The sequence below is a fragment of the Amborella trichopoda genome, chromosome 1 (genome assembly GCF_054954075.1).
Source record: "Amborella trichopoda isolate Santa Cruz 75 chromosome 1, AtrichopodaSantaCruz75HAP2 v2.0, whole genome shotgun sequence".
In the NCBI taxonomy this organism is placed as follows: domain Eukaryota; kingdom Viridiplantae; phylum Streptophyta; class Magnoliopsida; order Amborellales; family Amborellaceae; genus Amborella; species Amborella trichopoda.
Genome location: NC_142336.1, coordinates 59881988 through 59899617, shown reverse-complemented (window position 1 = coordinate 59899617; position 17630 = coordinate 59881988). Strand labels below are relative to the sequence as shown.

At 36.5% G+C, this 17630-nt stretch overlaps 1 protein-coding gene across 3 annotated transcripts; it reads right to left on the bottom strand.

Annotated features, from left to right (window-relative positions):
* Positions 1 to 8922: 8922 nt before the first annotated feature.
* On the bottom strand, positions 8923 to 15832 carry LUL4 (RING/U-box superfamily protein). Of its 3 annotated transcripts, none has more exons than XM_088850703.1 (4): positions 15641 to 15832; positions 14694 to 15426; positions 9681 to 10191; positions 8923 to 9373 (listed from the first exon to the last, which is right to left on the bottom strand). In XM_088850703.1, the coding sequence occupies exons 2-4, from the start codon at positions 15341 to 15343 to the stop codon at positions 9260 to 9262; spliced, it is 1275 nt and encodes a 424-aa protein (XP_088706829.1). In that variant the 5' UTR covers positions 15344 to 15426; positions 15641 to 15832; the 3' UTR covers positions 8923 to 9259. The 3 variants fall into 3 exon arrangements, with proteins under 3 accessions (XP_088706829.1, XP_020527018.1, XP_006850771.1); XM_020671359.2 differs by having other exon boundaries at positions 15769 to 15832; XM_006850708.4 differs by having other exon boundaries at positions 14694 to 15832.
* Positions 15833 to 17630: the final 1798 nt, after the last annotated feature.

The window sequence follows — 17630 nt, the reverse complement described above, 5'->3', positions numbered from 1 at the left end:
AGAAAAAAAAAGGGAATGTCTATACAAAGACCATTTATTTTTAGAGATTGTCTACAAATAGACCATTTATCTTTATTACAAGGAGGTTAGAATTAGTCCCGCTCGTTAGATGTTAGATTGGATGGCTTAGGGTGAGTCACAAAGTTCTTTTTTTTTTTTTTTTGAAACTTTGTGTTTATTCAATGTCACTCTTACAAACTACATATTGTGAAATTTAAAAGACAATAATAATTGTAACCTTTTCGTACAAAACATAAATGGTATCTTTATATACTCTCCCCCAAATAAAAAACAAAGACAAAATGACTATGGGGTTTCAAACCCACAATCTCAATATCATCAACGACAATTTTTCCAGGCTACTCTAAATAAGTAAGGTCGATTCAACTCGATGCGAAACCCTGACCGGTAGAAACCACCATATTTCAGGAAGGAGTCGATTCAGTCAGGAACCGGCTGATTCGATGCCACATTTTATCTTTAAATTTATTATCTTTTTATTTTTTATTGGCTGATTCACTCAGCCAAATCGACGATCTATCGATCTAGGCCGATTTTCCAGCTGATCCTTTTTGTTTTTTAATCATTGGTGTGGAGTGTAGAGTCTGTATACCAACCCCCTTGTTAACAAGGAAAACCCCCGGAGGAACGGATTGGATCACAACCATTTACAGTGGGGTGATATAATTTTTAGTTCATGTAAATAACGGTTCATATTAATTTGTGCAATCTACCGTACAAGTGTATCGGTTAAAGCTCACATCCATCTTTACTATGCAGCACATAAAAGATGACATATTCATGACCAATGCCTGACTTTTTCTGAGGAGAGAGAGATATAGAGGAGGGGGACAGGTTTAGGAATTAGGGTCAGGCCTAGAGCTTGGCCTGTGCGGGGCCTAGACCTATCCCGGCCCTATTATTTTGAGAGCCAGGGTGCACCGGGAAAAACCATAGAAAAATAATACAAAAAATATGAATAAAAATTAATACAAAAGAAAAATATAAAAAAGAAAAAAGGTCGCCCCTGGTCAGGACAAAGCTGGCTGGGCCAAGCGGCCCATTGCCACACCTACTAAGAGGTTGAAGTGAGAGAGCATCAATAGGATTTCTTATAACAGACGAAGTTATGAGCAAAAGGATCAATAACGCTTTGTTCTCAAAATAAATAAATAAATAAATAAATCAGAAACGCCTTGTATTCTCAACCCTCCAAACTTTTCAGAGGCCCAACTGACTTTTGGACCTGTGATTTGCACGTTAGAAACAAGTAGAATACGTTTTTTCACAAATAACTAACTATTTTCTTTAAACAAAATAAGAAAAAATACGTACATATCTTTTATAATTTGCGTTATTACAAAACTACTAAGTAGTTTTCGTTATTAACTATATGTTCGTTTTTTTCGTGTCTTAACGAAAATTTTAAGAAAAAGCCAATTTTAAAATTCAAATTGTTCAGTTGTTGAAGTATGGAAAATTTTAAATTTTCATTTTTTCAAGAACCTAATTTTTTTCGTAAGTACTCCCCTTTTTCGGTTGTTGAATAACGGATTTTTAGTTGTTCAACAACTAAAATCCCCTATACACTTCTTCACCCACGCTTTACCCGTCTTTCCCTTTAAACTCTATAGGGAAGAGTTTAAACCCACCCAATGTAATGTATAGAGTGAGAATGGATAAACATAGAGGAGAGTTTATCTTTCCTCTATGTTTATCCATTCTCTCTCTATTAGGTGGGTTTAAACGTTTATCCTCTCTCTCCTATTTTTATCCGTTCTATCTATATACCTTACGGTTTAAACTCTCCCATATGTTTATCCATTCTCTCTACAATGACTGATATACGTGGATCAACATCTGAAAAAGTTTAAAGGGAAAATACAGGTAAAGAGGATTTCAGTAGTTGAACAACCGAAAATCCATTGAATTCGGTTGTTCAACAACCAAAAAACGGGAGTACTTACGGAAAAAAATTTAAAATTTTCTGTTTTTGAAGACCCAAAAATTTAAAATTTTCCTTTTTTCAAAAACCGAAATTGGCCTATTTCGATTGTTGAACAAACGAAAATCAATTGAATTCAATTGTTCAACAACCGACAAAGGGTAAAATTATCTTTCTTAAAAAAATTCTGTAGTTTTGTAATAACGTAAATTATGACGAATATGTACGTAATTTTCCCAAGAAAGTAACACTAAAATTGCAAAAGCTTACTATAAAATTTATAAAAAAGAATGGGTATAGACTAGGTTTTAAAAAACCGACGGGTTACTTGGATGACCTATGTAGAAAATCAAGTCAGATCGATAGGTCGGCAATTTGGATCAGAGAATCGATAGGATTGATTGGTTTCAACTTCAAAAGGAAATTCAAAAAATATTGAAATTGATTAAAAATCTATTTTTCTAAGTTTACAAAAAAAATGGGGGTATTGGATTATGGATTTTCATTATTTTTTAAAAAAATACATAAATAATGAGAGCCCATTTCATGCATGAGTGTTTGTTAACCATTACATTCATTTCAAAGTCGAAGTAGTTTTAACATACACTATAACTCGTACTTTTTTTATTTTTGTGTTTTTTATAGTCTCCAATGCTACTTACACTAGTAAAGATAGGGGCCTTGCTTACTCATTTCTTATTTTGTTCCTTTCCCTGAAAATTAATTTAATGAATTTATTTATTTATTTATATATTATTAACGTCTTATTTATCTTTTCTATTTTTTTGACAAATAATTTTATTGCTAAACTAGAATACGGTTACATTACTCACTCGTTACATCGTTCAAAATAGAAGCAGAATCCATAGAAGCACCTCTTTTAGCGAGTCCATCAGCAACACCGTTCAATTCTCTGAAGACATGATGGAACGATAAAGATAAATCCCCTTCTAAATTAACCACCTGTGCTCAGATCGACTGCATCAGCCAGAGGACTCTTTGTTCCTTGTTACACCACCTAATCACATTTTGGGAATCACCTTTGACAGTGATCTAGATTCATGGCTTCAATAAAAAATAATCCTTTGAGCAAGGCTTTGAACTTAGCCATGTTAGCCGCGGCAATTCCAATAGGTCCGGCATAAGCAAGAATAATTGATCCAATCCAATCTCGTACTACACATCCAATAGCAGCACTACCCGGATTACCAAGGGAGCTACCATCAAAGTATAGCTTTAAACAACCTTGTACAGGGGCTATCCATCTACCAACCGGTCTTATCCTAACACTCTTAGAGAACACCAACTCGGCTAGATTAAGCCGCACATCGATCTCGATAAAACCTCTCCCATCATTAGTGACCGACAATCAGCTCCATATCGTATGAATAATACGCTGGATGAGACCTACATAGGAAAGGCCAGTTCCTTCAAAAGTACGTCTATTTTGTTCCTTCCATAATTCCCAACACACAACTCCTCTTACAATTTGCTAAATCATTACCCCCCATTTAGGTAAAGCCAAAAATATTAACTGAGAAATAATACCTAAAACACTTTGAGGTAAAGCCACACTGAAGCCTAACGTACCAAAGAAAAAATTTCATATATTTGTTGCATAGCGACAATGAAGAAGCATGTACGAAATCAACTCCACATCCTCTTTACACATTAGGCATACATTTGGCAAAACCTTTCATCTTTTAATGAGATTATCAATGGTAAGAACCTAATTTTTCCTTGCCAACTAAATAAAATACTGAACTTTATGAGGAATGGGCTACTTCCAAATTTGGGAAATTTGGGGCAAAGACCACCTGTGGCAATCGTGGAACAAGAGGGAAGACATGGTTTTTACCCAAAAAAGGCCATCCTTGCTATGCTCCCAAATCACCATATCACCAATGTTATTGGACAATACCACCTTCTGACTGTGATAACAAGCTCGAGACCTGCGCCACAAAATAGTCATTAACACTATTATAAGGAAACTGGATATCCTAGGCCACCTGCTCTCCAACAACCTGATAGGTTTTACATATCAAAGCATCAGGGAAAGAGGCCTTAGCAAATAAATCAGGGAAGGAAATCTTTAAAAGGCTATTACCTAGCCACTTATGGTGCCAAAACGAAACTAGAGTGTCATTGGCCACACACCACTTGATTTCTCTATGTAGATAGGCTTTGAACAGAAAAATATCTTTCCAAAAAATAGACCTTGATGCACTTCTTTTACCTCCTCCAATCCAAACGCCAGACCTATCAAAACTGTATTTTGCAATAAGAACCTTACACTAAAGCTGATCTTTGAACAACAAAATACCTCACCACCATTTTGTCAACAAGGCCTCATTTATCAAAGCCATTCTTCAAATACCAAGACCCCCTTTGCATTTAGTGGTACAAACTCTATCCCATCTTAATAAATGATATTTGCTATTCTCCTCAAAAGACCCCTATAGAAAACCACGTAGCATCTTCTCAATTTTCTTAACTATAATTGCTGCCATTTTCAAAAGAGACATATGATAAATAGGTAAGTTTGTCAAGCACGACTTAACCAAAGTTATACATCCCCCAAGCAACAGATACTTAGGCTTCCATAAATCCAATTTTGTTTGAGCACTTTGAATTATTATGTCCTATACAGAAATAGGAAATCTGGAATCGAAATAGGAAGCCCCAGATAAATAATGGGGAATTTTTCCACTTTGCATCCAAGAGTCATAGCCAGTACCTCAGTCAGTCCTCCGTTATAATTAATACCCACCAAAGAAGTTTTTGCAATATTTACTTTTAACCCTACCGCTACCTCGCAACACCTCAAAACTCTGCCAATATATTCAATATACTCCTTCTTGGCCTCCATAAAGATTAGAGTGTCATCTGCATACTATAGGTAAGAAATAATAGGACCGCCCTGCCCCACCTAAAATCCCACAAAATTGCCCCTATTGACCACATTAGATATCATTAAGTTGAAACACTCCGCATAGATGGTGTCGGAAAGGAAAGCAATGAAGAGGAATCCGGGAAGCGCCCCGCTGGAATCCTCATTTTTCGGATCTGTAAATATTTTGTAACAGTATGCCGTTTCAGAACCTGGTGTTGGAAACGCCCAGAATTCTTCCTGGCCCAATTCAATTTTTTCCAGTAAAACCTCATCGGCACGGAAACTCCACCATCCCAATTCAAAAATTCCCGGTCAACTTTCACCGGAACCTGTTTTGCCACTCCCTTCTGCACTTCAGTCCATTCCTTCTCAGGACGTTGTATCTCACAAGGCGGAGACGCCAAGTAAACTTTGTGAGGATTATCTACTGGCGTGCATGTACCCTCCAAATTCACATCAATCAAAAACAAATCATGGCCCACTTGTAATCTTATTGTCTCGGGCAAGGAACTCCCAAGAAACGATTGATTTTAACGCTGACAAAAAAAGCATTGGGATCACCTATGAACTTACGGTCAACGTCACAGTATTCTCCAAACGAATTAACAATATCCTTAAACACGGACTCACTCTAGACTTGAAGAGGAACGCCCCACAAGCAAATCCAGATAAGATCCCTCTTTACAAAAGATGATTGCATCGATGGGCTCCATTCTAACATAGTCATTAAGGAACCACGAACTCTGTAAAATCTCTCCTTCCATGCACGATCAACATCTTCGTCAAAACATAATATAAAAGCAGCTCTACATTTGCCTAATATTTTAACATCTGGCAAATATGATAGATCCCATCCCGTTTTATCAAATCACTCAAGCCGAAAGTATCATCTAGCGGGGGACAAAATGAACCTACCAAGATCTATCGTGTCTTCCTATAAAATTCATTCAAACTTTCAATTTGCACCTTAGGAGCATCAGTAGTAACCCCATTAGAACTTAAAGAAAAATCTTTCTCTCTCTCCATTTCCATGGGCATTTATTTCTCCACCCAATGATTCAGCAGCTACCCCATAGCTTCAATCAAAAGTTCTCTCCCCTACTTTTTGTCTTTTCTTGAGATGGCTTTCAATGAGAGAGAAAGTTTTTGGGAATATTTCTCTTGAGGTGTCGTATTTATTTATCTCTCTAGTACCCAATTTATTTCTATTTGTTTTTAATTATATCTCGTTATCTGCTTTAAAATGTTGATCTCACTTGCTCTTCATTTATTTAACTTAGATAATTTTTTTATTGAGTTGAATAATTTTCTTTTTGAAAATATCGGATTCTTTATTTTTAAAAAATTACTAGTAGTAACCTATTACTCAACTGTTCTACTTCAATATTCACGGGATTGTCGCCAAAGCCCGAAATTTTAAAATACAACAAGATGCATCATTAAAACTAAGAAAAAGATGTGAAATAGGTTATAATTAATTAAGCCATTTTTTTTTATTTAAGTTCTAAAAGCTACCTATATTTCTTAATAAAATTTTTGAATTCAAGTATCAAAATTATAGTATTCTACTAAAATTACATTTGATTTGGGCCGCTTAAAGGTTAATAAGAAAAAACAAAGTTCTTATTAAAGGTGAGAGATATTCGGCCACTCAAATGGTTTTAGATCATTTAAATAAGAACCACAAACCCAATATATATCACCTTTAATAAGAAAAAACGACGGTTTTATTAAAGGTAAGAGATGTTGGCTCATTTAATCCCATTGGTATTTGTTGTATTTAAAATTTGAAAAAAGTTTATATAAGGTCTCTACCTTATACTATACTATACTTACAAAACCCACAAGTGAAGATTGTTCCTATGTGGAAAACCCTCAAATCGATCATCTCGACCTTGAGATTCATAGACATGAAAAAAAAAAAAAAAGGATTTCTAGTCCTAAAAATAGTTCTTCTAATACATTATCTGGACGGGTCACTTTCAAGTTTTTCAAGTGTTTATAGATCTGCTTGATTGTCATCATTTCTAGAACTTTAAATGTCATAATTGGGGGCAACAATAGATTTTCATATCATTACAAGGCTTTGTGGCACCGAAATTATATTTTCGGCATGGTTTTGAGGCTCAACTTATTTCAATATATAAGGTTGACACCTTATACAAACCCCACCCTTAAAATTTTACCTCCAAATAAAAAAACGAAGTTTGCCCAATGAAAAATGAACAAACAACAACCAGAAAGAGAGGGGGGATGGAAAAGGTTTTATCTCACATTATGGCCAAGAAAATGGACTCAAAACATTATAAATAAGTCCCGTGTGTACTATAGTGTTGGTGGGTAAAGGTCCACCTGGGGGACCAAGTAAATAAAAAAATTTAAAATTAAAATTTAAAATCAAAATAAATAAGATATAGTCTGGTTCACTTTAGAACAGGCCAATTCGCTTATAACAGAATGGGCATATCGGTCGATATGTCAGTGAACCAGCCGGTTCCCTGATATATTAAAAGAATTGGAAGAGTCCCTTCAAGTACAGATCTGGATCGAGATTCATATCCATACCACCGATTTTTCAAACCTTGGTATAGACAGCAAATTTTGTTTCAATGCAAAAGTCGAAGGTCATAAAGATGCAATCTACAACCTTATAAAAACATTATAATCCAAACACGACGAATTATTCCTTGGTATAATTCCTCACCAAACATAACCACTGGAAAGAAAATTCCAAGAGTTTTGTGCTTTCTTCACCGTCCCGACAATTTGTTCTCTTACGCTAATGGTGTTCAAAAGATTTAAAGTTGCTCACATATATCAGTAGTACTGTATTTTCTGCTTATTTCTTCTTTATTTTTCGCCTATAACTGGCACGCAAGCCATGTAGATCAATTTAACAAGAAACTCCCAAGAATCCCAAAAATTACCAACACATTGAAATACCTCTCCACAATAACAATGGTTCCTCTCACCAAGGTCATCATAGCAATGTTTTGCAACCTGAAGTTGCAGAAAATTTCATCTAAGATGCTCCTCAAGCACGTATTTGATAGCGAGCTGGTGCAAAGACCTGCCTTGAACCTACTATGAACAACCCATTTTTCCATCACCTCAAATTTTCTATGAAAGAAACAACCACATTGAAGTGGGCTGCCCCTTTGTTAGGAAAGTAGAAACCTCCAAAGTGATTTCAGGTTTGAACTACTCATGTCTAGAAAGCCTCTAGGAGCCCAGCAACCACAGTTCATCATAAGATTGAGCGTAACCGATGTCTGTTCATCAACTAGAGTCCAAGTGTTGGGGTATCTAAGTCAAAGAGCATTGCATACCTCATTGTAACCTTAGGCATGCAAATTTCTAGTATTCATTGTGTAATTGTAGTAAATTTATCATTTACATAGCCCCATGTATCTGATGAAGCATGCACATATAACCCAAACCCAAGTTCGGTTATGTAATGAAATGAGGATCACAACACCCTCTCTTGTAGTATTCTCTTTCTGTACCCAACAACAATTGAGAATTACAACAGTATCTCTTGAGCCCTAGTCGTATCTCCTCTCTTCCAAACAAAATGTTTGAACTACAGCAGCTTCCTTTCTGCCAGGGCTATTCCTCTCCTCTCAATGTTAGAGATCTTATCCCAACTAACAAAATGCAATCACTAACATGACTCTCACCTAACCAAAAACCAAGTTGATTTTCAGAACTAAAATACAAGGGCTGGGATATAGAAACATTCTAATCGTCAATTTTTGTACTTTTTACATTGCCCTTATCATTTTTTTGACCCTTTAAATGTCAGCTTAAGGCTAGGAAAGAATGGAACTCTAGATGCCACATTGTTGCACACACCACGCCAACCAACCTTTGCCTAGAGCCCATCCCCATACAATGCCCTTACTAGCTCACAATGAAATACACAAATTTTGGAAGCGAAAATAAGCAATGAGCCTATGAACAGATGGTGATAAATTCTTTTTGGCTAAGTAACAGGTTGCAAATTCAGTTCCATCCGATTAGGATTTGGCCTCATGAAATGCTCAGAGCTTATAATTCCTTTGACAACTCAAAAATGAATCTATGATCGCAACAAGGGAAAGTATATTTCTTCTTATCGATATATCAAGTCCAAATTTTCGAAGTACAAGCACAATTACATAGCTAAGTTGAATTGAAAGATTCTTTCAACTGGAAATACAGAGCTGATTTCGAATAATGTAACACTAACAAATTACAAGCGCAAGAAATATAGCAGTCCCCATTATAATTTGAGCAGTACAGAGTCCACAAAAGAACGCAGTGCATTGCCAGATTGAATTGTATTGAACAACCAACAGCTCAATCCAAACACACATAATATGTACACAAAGGAATGGGGAAATATTGCTGCTTTGAGCTTGTCAAGGCAGATTAGAATCTCATGCCTCATCGTTTTTCACCTTTATCTGTAAGATTTCGTCCACAGGCTGGCGACATATTGGACAACGGTTAGACTGACGCCTCAAGAGGTTTGCACACTCGCTACACATACACTGCCAAAGCACAAAAACTCATTACGATTCAGAATAAATATTAGTAAGGAAAAACTCAGAAGAAAATAGAATTTAATCGCCAGGACCATGAAAAAGCCATCGTCCATTGAGTCATCACCATCGATTGAAATGACAGGCAGTGATAGAGACAGAGAGAGACCCACGAGAGGAAGACAAGATCCAAATGGTGGATCCCAGAATCTGTTGACCACCATCCATCATCTCAATGGATGGCGATCGCCCTAATGGACTATGCTTTTCCATAGTACACCATCAAAAATAAAAAATAGTACTCTTAACTTCTCACCATGTGTCGGCATGGCAAGACAGCTGTGTCCCTTGGCTCTGACATGCAAATCACACACTCTTTCCCCTGATCATCATTGTCAAACTCTGCCACCGATAAGTTTCCCATACCATAAATCTCTTGCAACTCATAATGAACTCCATCAACCCAGAGTATTTGCTTAGCCACCTTCACTTGAAATGTTGCCCCATCCTTCATCTCGATAACTGCTTTGGTTATTTGAGCATGCACTGAAATGGGTAGAGGATCACCAGGCTGGTGCTCAATAGAAGCATCAGCAGTTGTGTGGTGAGCCTGAGCACGTATAACAAGGGGAAAGGCTTCATCAGGTGAAGGTTTTGAAAGATCATCATAGTCGAAGAAGCCAAGATCAATGCCAGTTCCAGAGGTTTGACGAAATTTTTGATTGATTCCTTTTTGGAAAGGGACCCTCACCACCTTGCCAAGCTCACGATACTGGGAGGAGAAGCTACAACTTGGCCCTTCCATTGCAAAGTAAAAAATGCTAATACTGCACAGTTATAGAAATAATATGTTTAAGTCATAATAAAAAAATATCCCACATGACTTTTTCTTATGAAGTTTAGACATTAGAGAGCAAACCATACATAAATATTTCTGCATGACCTTGAAGAAAGCTAAAAAGAGTAACAAAGATTAATTCCATGTGAACAATGAAACCAATTAATCTTACTTCACACTACAGGGCTTTGGGTTAGCGTTTAAAGTTTAACCAATTTTAGAGACTTCAGCCTTCGACTTGGGGCACACACAAATTGACTTCCCCTCAACTCATTGTGCTGGTTAAAGGACATGAAATCATCAAAACGTAGGGTGCCTCATAGAGACAAATATCTACAGGACTCACTTGAATTCTTCGCAGCACTATGAAGGGTGTTTGTACGCTGTGGAAAACTAACAGACTTCGTGTGGGTCTGCCGACTTTGTGAGTTAAATGAGGAAAGAAAGAAGATGTTTGTAAAACTTTTACCTTAAGCAACACGTTGGTTTTATGTAAATAGTGCACGCCCACAGGAAACCAGAACTTACTATTATGATTTCCTACCATCTTTAACCTCATCCAAGATAAAGTTTGCCAAAAACCCTCTAATATTTTAAGTTTAGTTATTTCTAGTATTCCACTTGTTCTATTTAAAAAGTAAAAAGTTGAAATTCAAAACTTAGTTAATCTGATTGCACATAAATGGAGAACAAGGTTGGGGCAAACTGTATGTTTGCAATTGGCCTGCGGGAAGTCACCATAAGTTCCATGACTTCTAGACAGAAATCAACTTCCATTTATATGCTCATATATAATATGACACCAAGGTCCATTTATATACACATATATAATATGATATCAAGTTCTGTTCAACTGTGAAGCTAAGAAAATGGCCTGCTAAGAATCTTTAAACAACCCCACCACCCCGCCCCCAAAAAAAAATGCCAACGCACGCACGCATGCATGCACACACACACACACACACACACACACACACACAAAGGACACCATTCATAAAAGAACCGCAACTCTACAAGAGAAACAATATGCATTAGCCAAATATTACAATTAGAAGTTCCCAAAATCTCAACTACTAAAGTACACAGGCATCAGACAATCTTTATTGATATCCAGGTGACTGACGTCAATAAGAGAACCCAGACAAATCCTACAATGAAGATGCACTTGAATCAGTGGCATCTAGAAGTTCAAGAACTGGAGAAGGAGAGAGAAATATGATGCAGTTAGATACTCTACTGGATGAAACCTAATAGCAAGAGATGCGAAAAAAATAAGAGATTCTGGCACTAAAAATATCTTCAACTTGAGGCCCAGATTAAGCAGACTAGAAGTTGTATAACAAAAGGCTCTCGACATTTTTTTTTTAATCATGAATTTCAACCAACAAATCGTAAATATAACAAATACTAAACCCAAGGTGGGGAGTCCTTGGAGCTAGAGGCTAGGGCCATCTTTATGTCATATTTCTTGGATCCAGCTAACATTGATGGGATGCTTTGAATATGACTGATGGGGCTAAGAGAGCTATGTGTCATGGAAGCAAATGAATGTCTCCAAGGAAACTCTAGATGGCGGCCCATTTGAGCTCACATTCTGACGCAGTTGAAAATTACCGATCGCCATTAACCAGCAAAACTGCCGTGTTTTAGAGAGAGAAACAAAAAAAAATATGAGAAAAAATCAGCAAGAGGAAGTATGTACACTGGGAGTCGAAACCTCCTTACGCACCATCAAGAGTAAATAAGAGACAATAAAAAGAAAAAGCTCTCTCTCTCAAAAAGCTCTCTCTCTCTCTCTCTCTCTCTCTCTCTCTCTATTAAACTTTATTTCATTCCATAAAAAAAACCACCTCCTTTACAATTGAACCTCGACCCTTTTAATTACTACTTTCTAAAGCTCCTAAAAAAATGCACTCCTTTCTTTTAATAGATATATTATGACTATGTTCCACGTTTTACTCCGTTTATAATAAGATAAAACATTCTAAGCAAGTTAATCCAAGAGATAAGCCCCTATCTGAACTAGAAAACTTCCTATCTCACGTCCCTTCTAAAGATGAACCTCCAAACCTCATTGTAAAAGATAAACTTCCAATAGATCTCCTACTAGATTAGAAAAAACAAACCCCTTCTTCCTAACTAATAATTCACATCCTTAGCTTGTGATAAGGCTCCTTCTAAAACCTCATTCAAGGAAAACAAAACCGGACTCTTATCCTTCCTATGAAAAAAAGTAAAATACTATGGACTCTTGTAATCTAAAAAAAAAAACTTATTAAAAAGCCAGACTTTATTAAACTAACCCAAAAAAACACATACTAATCCTATTTCTAACCATTGGCCCTTATAAATTAAAAATAAAAATACAACCATAAAAAAATAAATAAATAAATAAGTTCTATGTAAATTAAGAATAAAATTATTGAATCCATCAATATCTTGATCTGCATCACATCCAAGATGTTCATAGGGAAGCCCATGAAGAGTTTAAGAGGCAGGCATGGTTAGAAGTAGTGTTGTAAACAGGTCAGATCAACCCTGACCCAGTAAGGTTCAACCTGGACCCAGACCTAGACTGGGTCAAGTCTAGGTCCGTCAGCACCAAGCCCGACCTGCAGGTCCAATAGACGCACGCGCATACACACACGTAGCAAAAACACACACATGCATACGTAGGCACACACACAACATATATATAACCAGGTTGGATTTGGGTTGGATCAAGGCTGAGCATCCATTTCTCGTATATCGCTACCGAGAAGAGGGATGTGTACCTCCAGCAACAACAAGAAATAAACCATACGCAACGAGCAAAGCCCCTGCGAGTTCAGACATTAGCACAACGTCAAAGCAAACAAAATAGTAAAGAGCCCTTTTTGCTCTTGCCCAAAGGCTAGGAGTAGGAGCGAGTACCAGACCTGGACCCAGACGCGACTCGGTTAGATCTGGCTGGACCTGGACTAAGTGTCTCCAAGTTGAAGCTTGTGCAAAGAATCATGCAGTGAATTTTAAAAATTTAAGACCAAATGGATTTGCTTTCAAGAAGAAGTTCTAAGACCCCAACCTCGCAAAATGGCTGTGGCAATCCTGGTTCTCACATATGCTAGAGATCAAGTGTTTCCAGACAAGGATCACATGCCCCTCTTATTGATTACAATATAAAGAGCATGATCGATTCATAGTTAAAGGCATATACCACCAAAAACAAAACTCCAATAGGTAACTTTCAAAAGTAAGTACAATTTTTAAGGAAGACAATTAACACAAAAATATTCAGTTCTAATAAGAAGAAGAAGAATAATGTTTGCAAACTAAGCAACCAGAATTTTGTGAAGAAAGACCAAGAATGATGAACAATATTGTGTCTCTTCACCCCATTTGCACATATTTGAATGTTAAAGCCCCAAGAAGCAGCAGTGCAAACGGGTTGGGGTGAGTCTCTGTCAATTTTTTTTTCTTTTTTTTTTGGAAATTTTAAATAAAATTGATGACTTAGAGTTGGGGCAATTATATATAAATATAACTGGGTCACGTCGGATGAATCCCAACCACCCAGTCAGGCCTGGGTTGGACCCGGACCCAGACCTAACATGTTGGGCCCTAGTGGTTGGTCCAACCCTGGGCCTAAGTAGGGTCAACTGGCCACTCGACCCGACCCAATTATCACCCCTCCCAAAGAGCACACCGAACTTATTTTCTGCAAGGACTTTAAAATTTTCAAGGAATAAAGATTAAGGACTTCTCGCTTCCAAGGCTTGTTTAACATATTGACTTACTCAAAATGGACAGTACAAACAAAAGATTGGAGAAAGTTCGTAACAAATCAAGTGCAACCCTATGATCATTGAAATGTTAACCTACAAATAGTAGCTCTTGTTGCCTCCTAAACTATAGCTATAGCAAAATACAAATTTAAGTTATACTCATGAATTAAGAAAGTGTCCAATGGTTGCACAAATTGTAATGTTGTGATTGTGATTAATGAAAGAAATTATCATCCATAAAGTCTGGTATATTTCATGCAATATTGCCCTCAGAACTCAACACTCTTAACAAACATTTCTCAGTTTATTCTTTACTCTTTACTAGTTTCCATACAGATCAACAAACAAACCAGTATATTTCAAACAACTAAAAAATTTTGCTCACATTCTACAAAATTATGCAAAGAAGTTTACGTCATTATTCAGGTCGAAGCACTTTAATGGTATCAAGTAAGGGACTAAAAAATAAGTTTTCAAGTCCAATCCTCTCAGAAATCTTAGAAAGAACCTTATGCATCACAACTCGAGAGCAAGAAACTCCAACATGCACCCAAGTAAGAATGAAGGATATAAATGACTAGAAGATGTGTATCTGTTTTCTTTTCCTAAAATTGGATGGCACATGGCTGTCAATATAACTTAAAGAAAGGGAAATCACAAATGCGTTCGTTACCAACCAAGCATAAAAAGCTTTATCAAACATAAAATTTTCCAAATGCAGTCCTACCTTCCATCAACTGCGGCATCAAATGTGAAAGAGACCAAATGCTGGTCAGGATTCTCTTCATCCAACTCGAGCTTGATCGTGTCCTTCTTCAAATTAACCTCGTTTCTTATCTTGACCGCCTTTTCATGCTGAACGAAAGGAGGTGGAGGAGGGGCATGAAAACCAATAGGTTCGGCACGAGGACGAACAAATTGCCAAACCCCATTGTGGTTATGGTTATATGGGTAATCAGTCCTTCCCACCAGAGGCCCAACAGACCCACTGCCACTACTATAACCAGAATTTTGACAATGATAATGGTAAGAAGGTGGCGGTCGATAGGGTACTAAATATGGTGGTGGTGGTGGCGGTGGTGGTGGAAATGGTGAATTAGCAGCAAATAAATAGCTTGAATTTGAAGGAGCACACTGGTAATTCCCTGAATAAGACGGCAATGGAGGAGGTGGAGGTAGAGGTGGAGATGGAGGTGGAGGAGGAAGTAGAGCTGGAGTTGGAGGTGCTGCAGAAGAGGAAATTGTAGGTGGAGGAAGGAGATTATTGATACTGTGATTATGATTCTCAAAGGGGTTTTGACTATAACTAGGGTTTTGATTGTAAGTAGGGTTTTGGTGGTAATTGTTTCTTCTCCGGTTGCTCCAAGAAATGCCCATGGAGGATCTCAATAGATGAAATTCATGCTCAAACCCAAAACCCTAAAATCCCTAGAACCTAGAAACCAGGGAACTGAAACCCCCTAAAAACCAGAGATATAAACAACCATATCAAATTTTGATCGACAAATAGCATTACTCCAGTAATCAATGGATTTCACGCGAGGCAGGAAAGATGGAATGAAATCTAATTGTCAAATAAGCGCAGAAGAATACAAGCTTGCAGATAATCAGAGACGGACACTCATGAATTGCAACTTGTAAAGGAAATAGAGACGAAAAGGGCCAAAACTTTACCTCATTTTACAGATGGAGCAGAAGCTCATAGAGCGAGAGAGAAACAGAGAAAGAGATGTAAAACCTAGGCGCTTGAGAGTGAAGACATTCTAGAGAGAGAGAGAGAGAGAGAGAGAAGGGGTCCATACCATCCTGCGAATAAATTCTACAGAGATGAAACGCGTACGGGCCAAAGAGCTGAGGTTCTCCACCAGCCTGTCAAGAAAGTCTAGAGAGAGAGAGAGAGAGAGATAAAAATTCTAGAGCGAGAAAGAGATGTTCTCATTTCTCGTCCGAATAAACGTTTCGCAAGTTCGTAAATGCTTGGTTTGCTTGGACTACAAGGAGGGTTAATTGACGACCAAAGAAGTGTCGCATTTTAAGTAAGACGAAAATAACCCTGGTAGTTTCATTGTAACCAAATAAATTTATTAAGGCCAAGCTTCATAGAAAAAATAAAGCCTTACTTTAAAACTCATAGAAAACCAAAGTCTTGGTATTTGAAAAACCCTCAAATCAATCATTAAACCTTGATCATTATGATTCTGAAAAAAATTATAATTTTAAATTTTAAAAATAATATATATTATAATACATTATCTAGAGCAGCCATTTTCAAATGTTCACATTTTAAACTACAAATTTCATAATTAAAAATGAAAATAGATCTTCGAGTCATCTTAAAGATTTCCTATGTCCAAAGTATTTTTCAGACAAGATTTCAAGGTGAGGCTTTACTTTTTCTTCATAACGTATTAGCCTTATAGAAACTATATCATTTGTTTAACATTTTACTATTTTATACCATTCCAACTAAAGCTCATGTATGTTTTTAATAGTCTAATTAAACTACAAAATTAGGTAAAATGTCAAATAGTTCATCTCTTACATACTTTTTGATAAAGTTTTCACAAACAAAAATCACCTCATAAGTTGAAGAAAAAATCTTTTTTTTTAACTTTGAGCCAAGTCAATAACACATTCTTGACCACCCGATTTGAAATCTGACAAACAAGAATGATTATGACTTCTTTACACCAATAAATGATCTCTTTGTATACTTGTCGATTATAATTCATGTGCTCGTGTCCAACATCTTCTTTGTGTTTCCATGGACTTGATCAACTATTCTTATATCGCCCAACATATATGTAAAACGCGGACGGTAAGGGTTAAAGAGCTACTCATTTCCCCCTATCTTTGGATATATATGGATAATTGATATTGAGTTTGAGCGCCTATTCCATATTCACTGGGAGTATGAATGTATCCCCCATAAGCAATTGAGATGTGTGAAATTTAATATATTGGAACGGAATATAAAAATAAGGGATTGTATATTATAAGATCATTTATATTCGGTACAAAAAAATAGCTCATTTTTAACCATTGGATATGAAATCCGAAATTTTGAAATACGTTACAATATTCAAAAAATGTTATTTTAGATTTTGTGTCTAAATCAATGACACATCCCAACACCTTGATTTCATATCTAATAGTCAATTATGATTTCTTTGTATAAAAAAAAAATAATTTTATTGTGCCTATATTTCCTAACCGCAAATAAAGTCACAACGCATAGAATACGGGCAAGTGTCTCCTTTATATTCTCTTGCAAACTCTCCTGAACTTTTGTAAACATGTAATTATCACATGGAACAACATGTAATTATCTTACAAACAGTTGATTAGTCGTCTAATTTCATGGGAAGGAGATTGCCTAATACTGATATCTTTTCTGTTTCTTTGCCATTTGGAAGAAGGGGTTAAAAAAGAAATCGAGTTGGCATGATGCATAATGCAAGGGTTAAACTTTTTGGTCTGTGCCTAAAGATAATAGATTAGGAGATTAATTTCAGAGTACCAACTCAAAGGAAAAATAGTTCAAAAACTTTGTTCAGCCATTTAAACTTCAAGAAAAAATGGAAAATAAATTAAAAAAGAATAGAACCCGGGAAAGAGAAAAGGACGTCACAAAATTGGGTGAGAAACAAAGAAGATCAAGGCA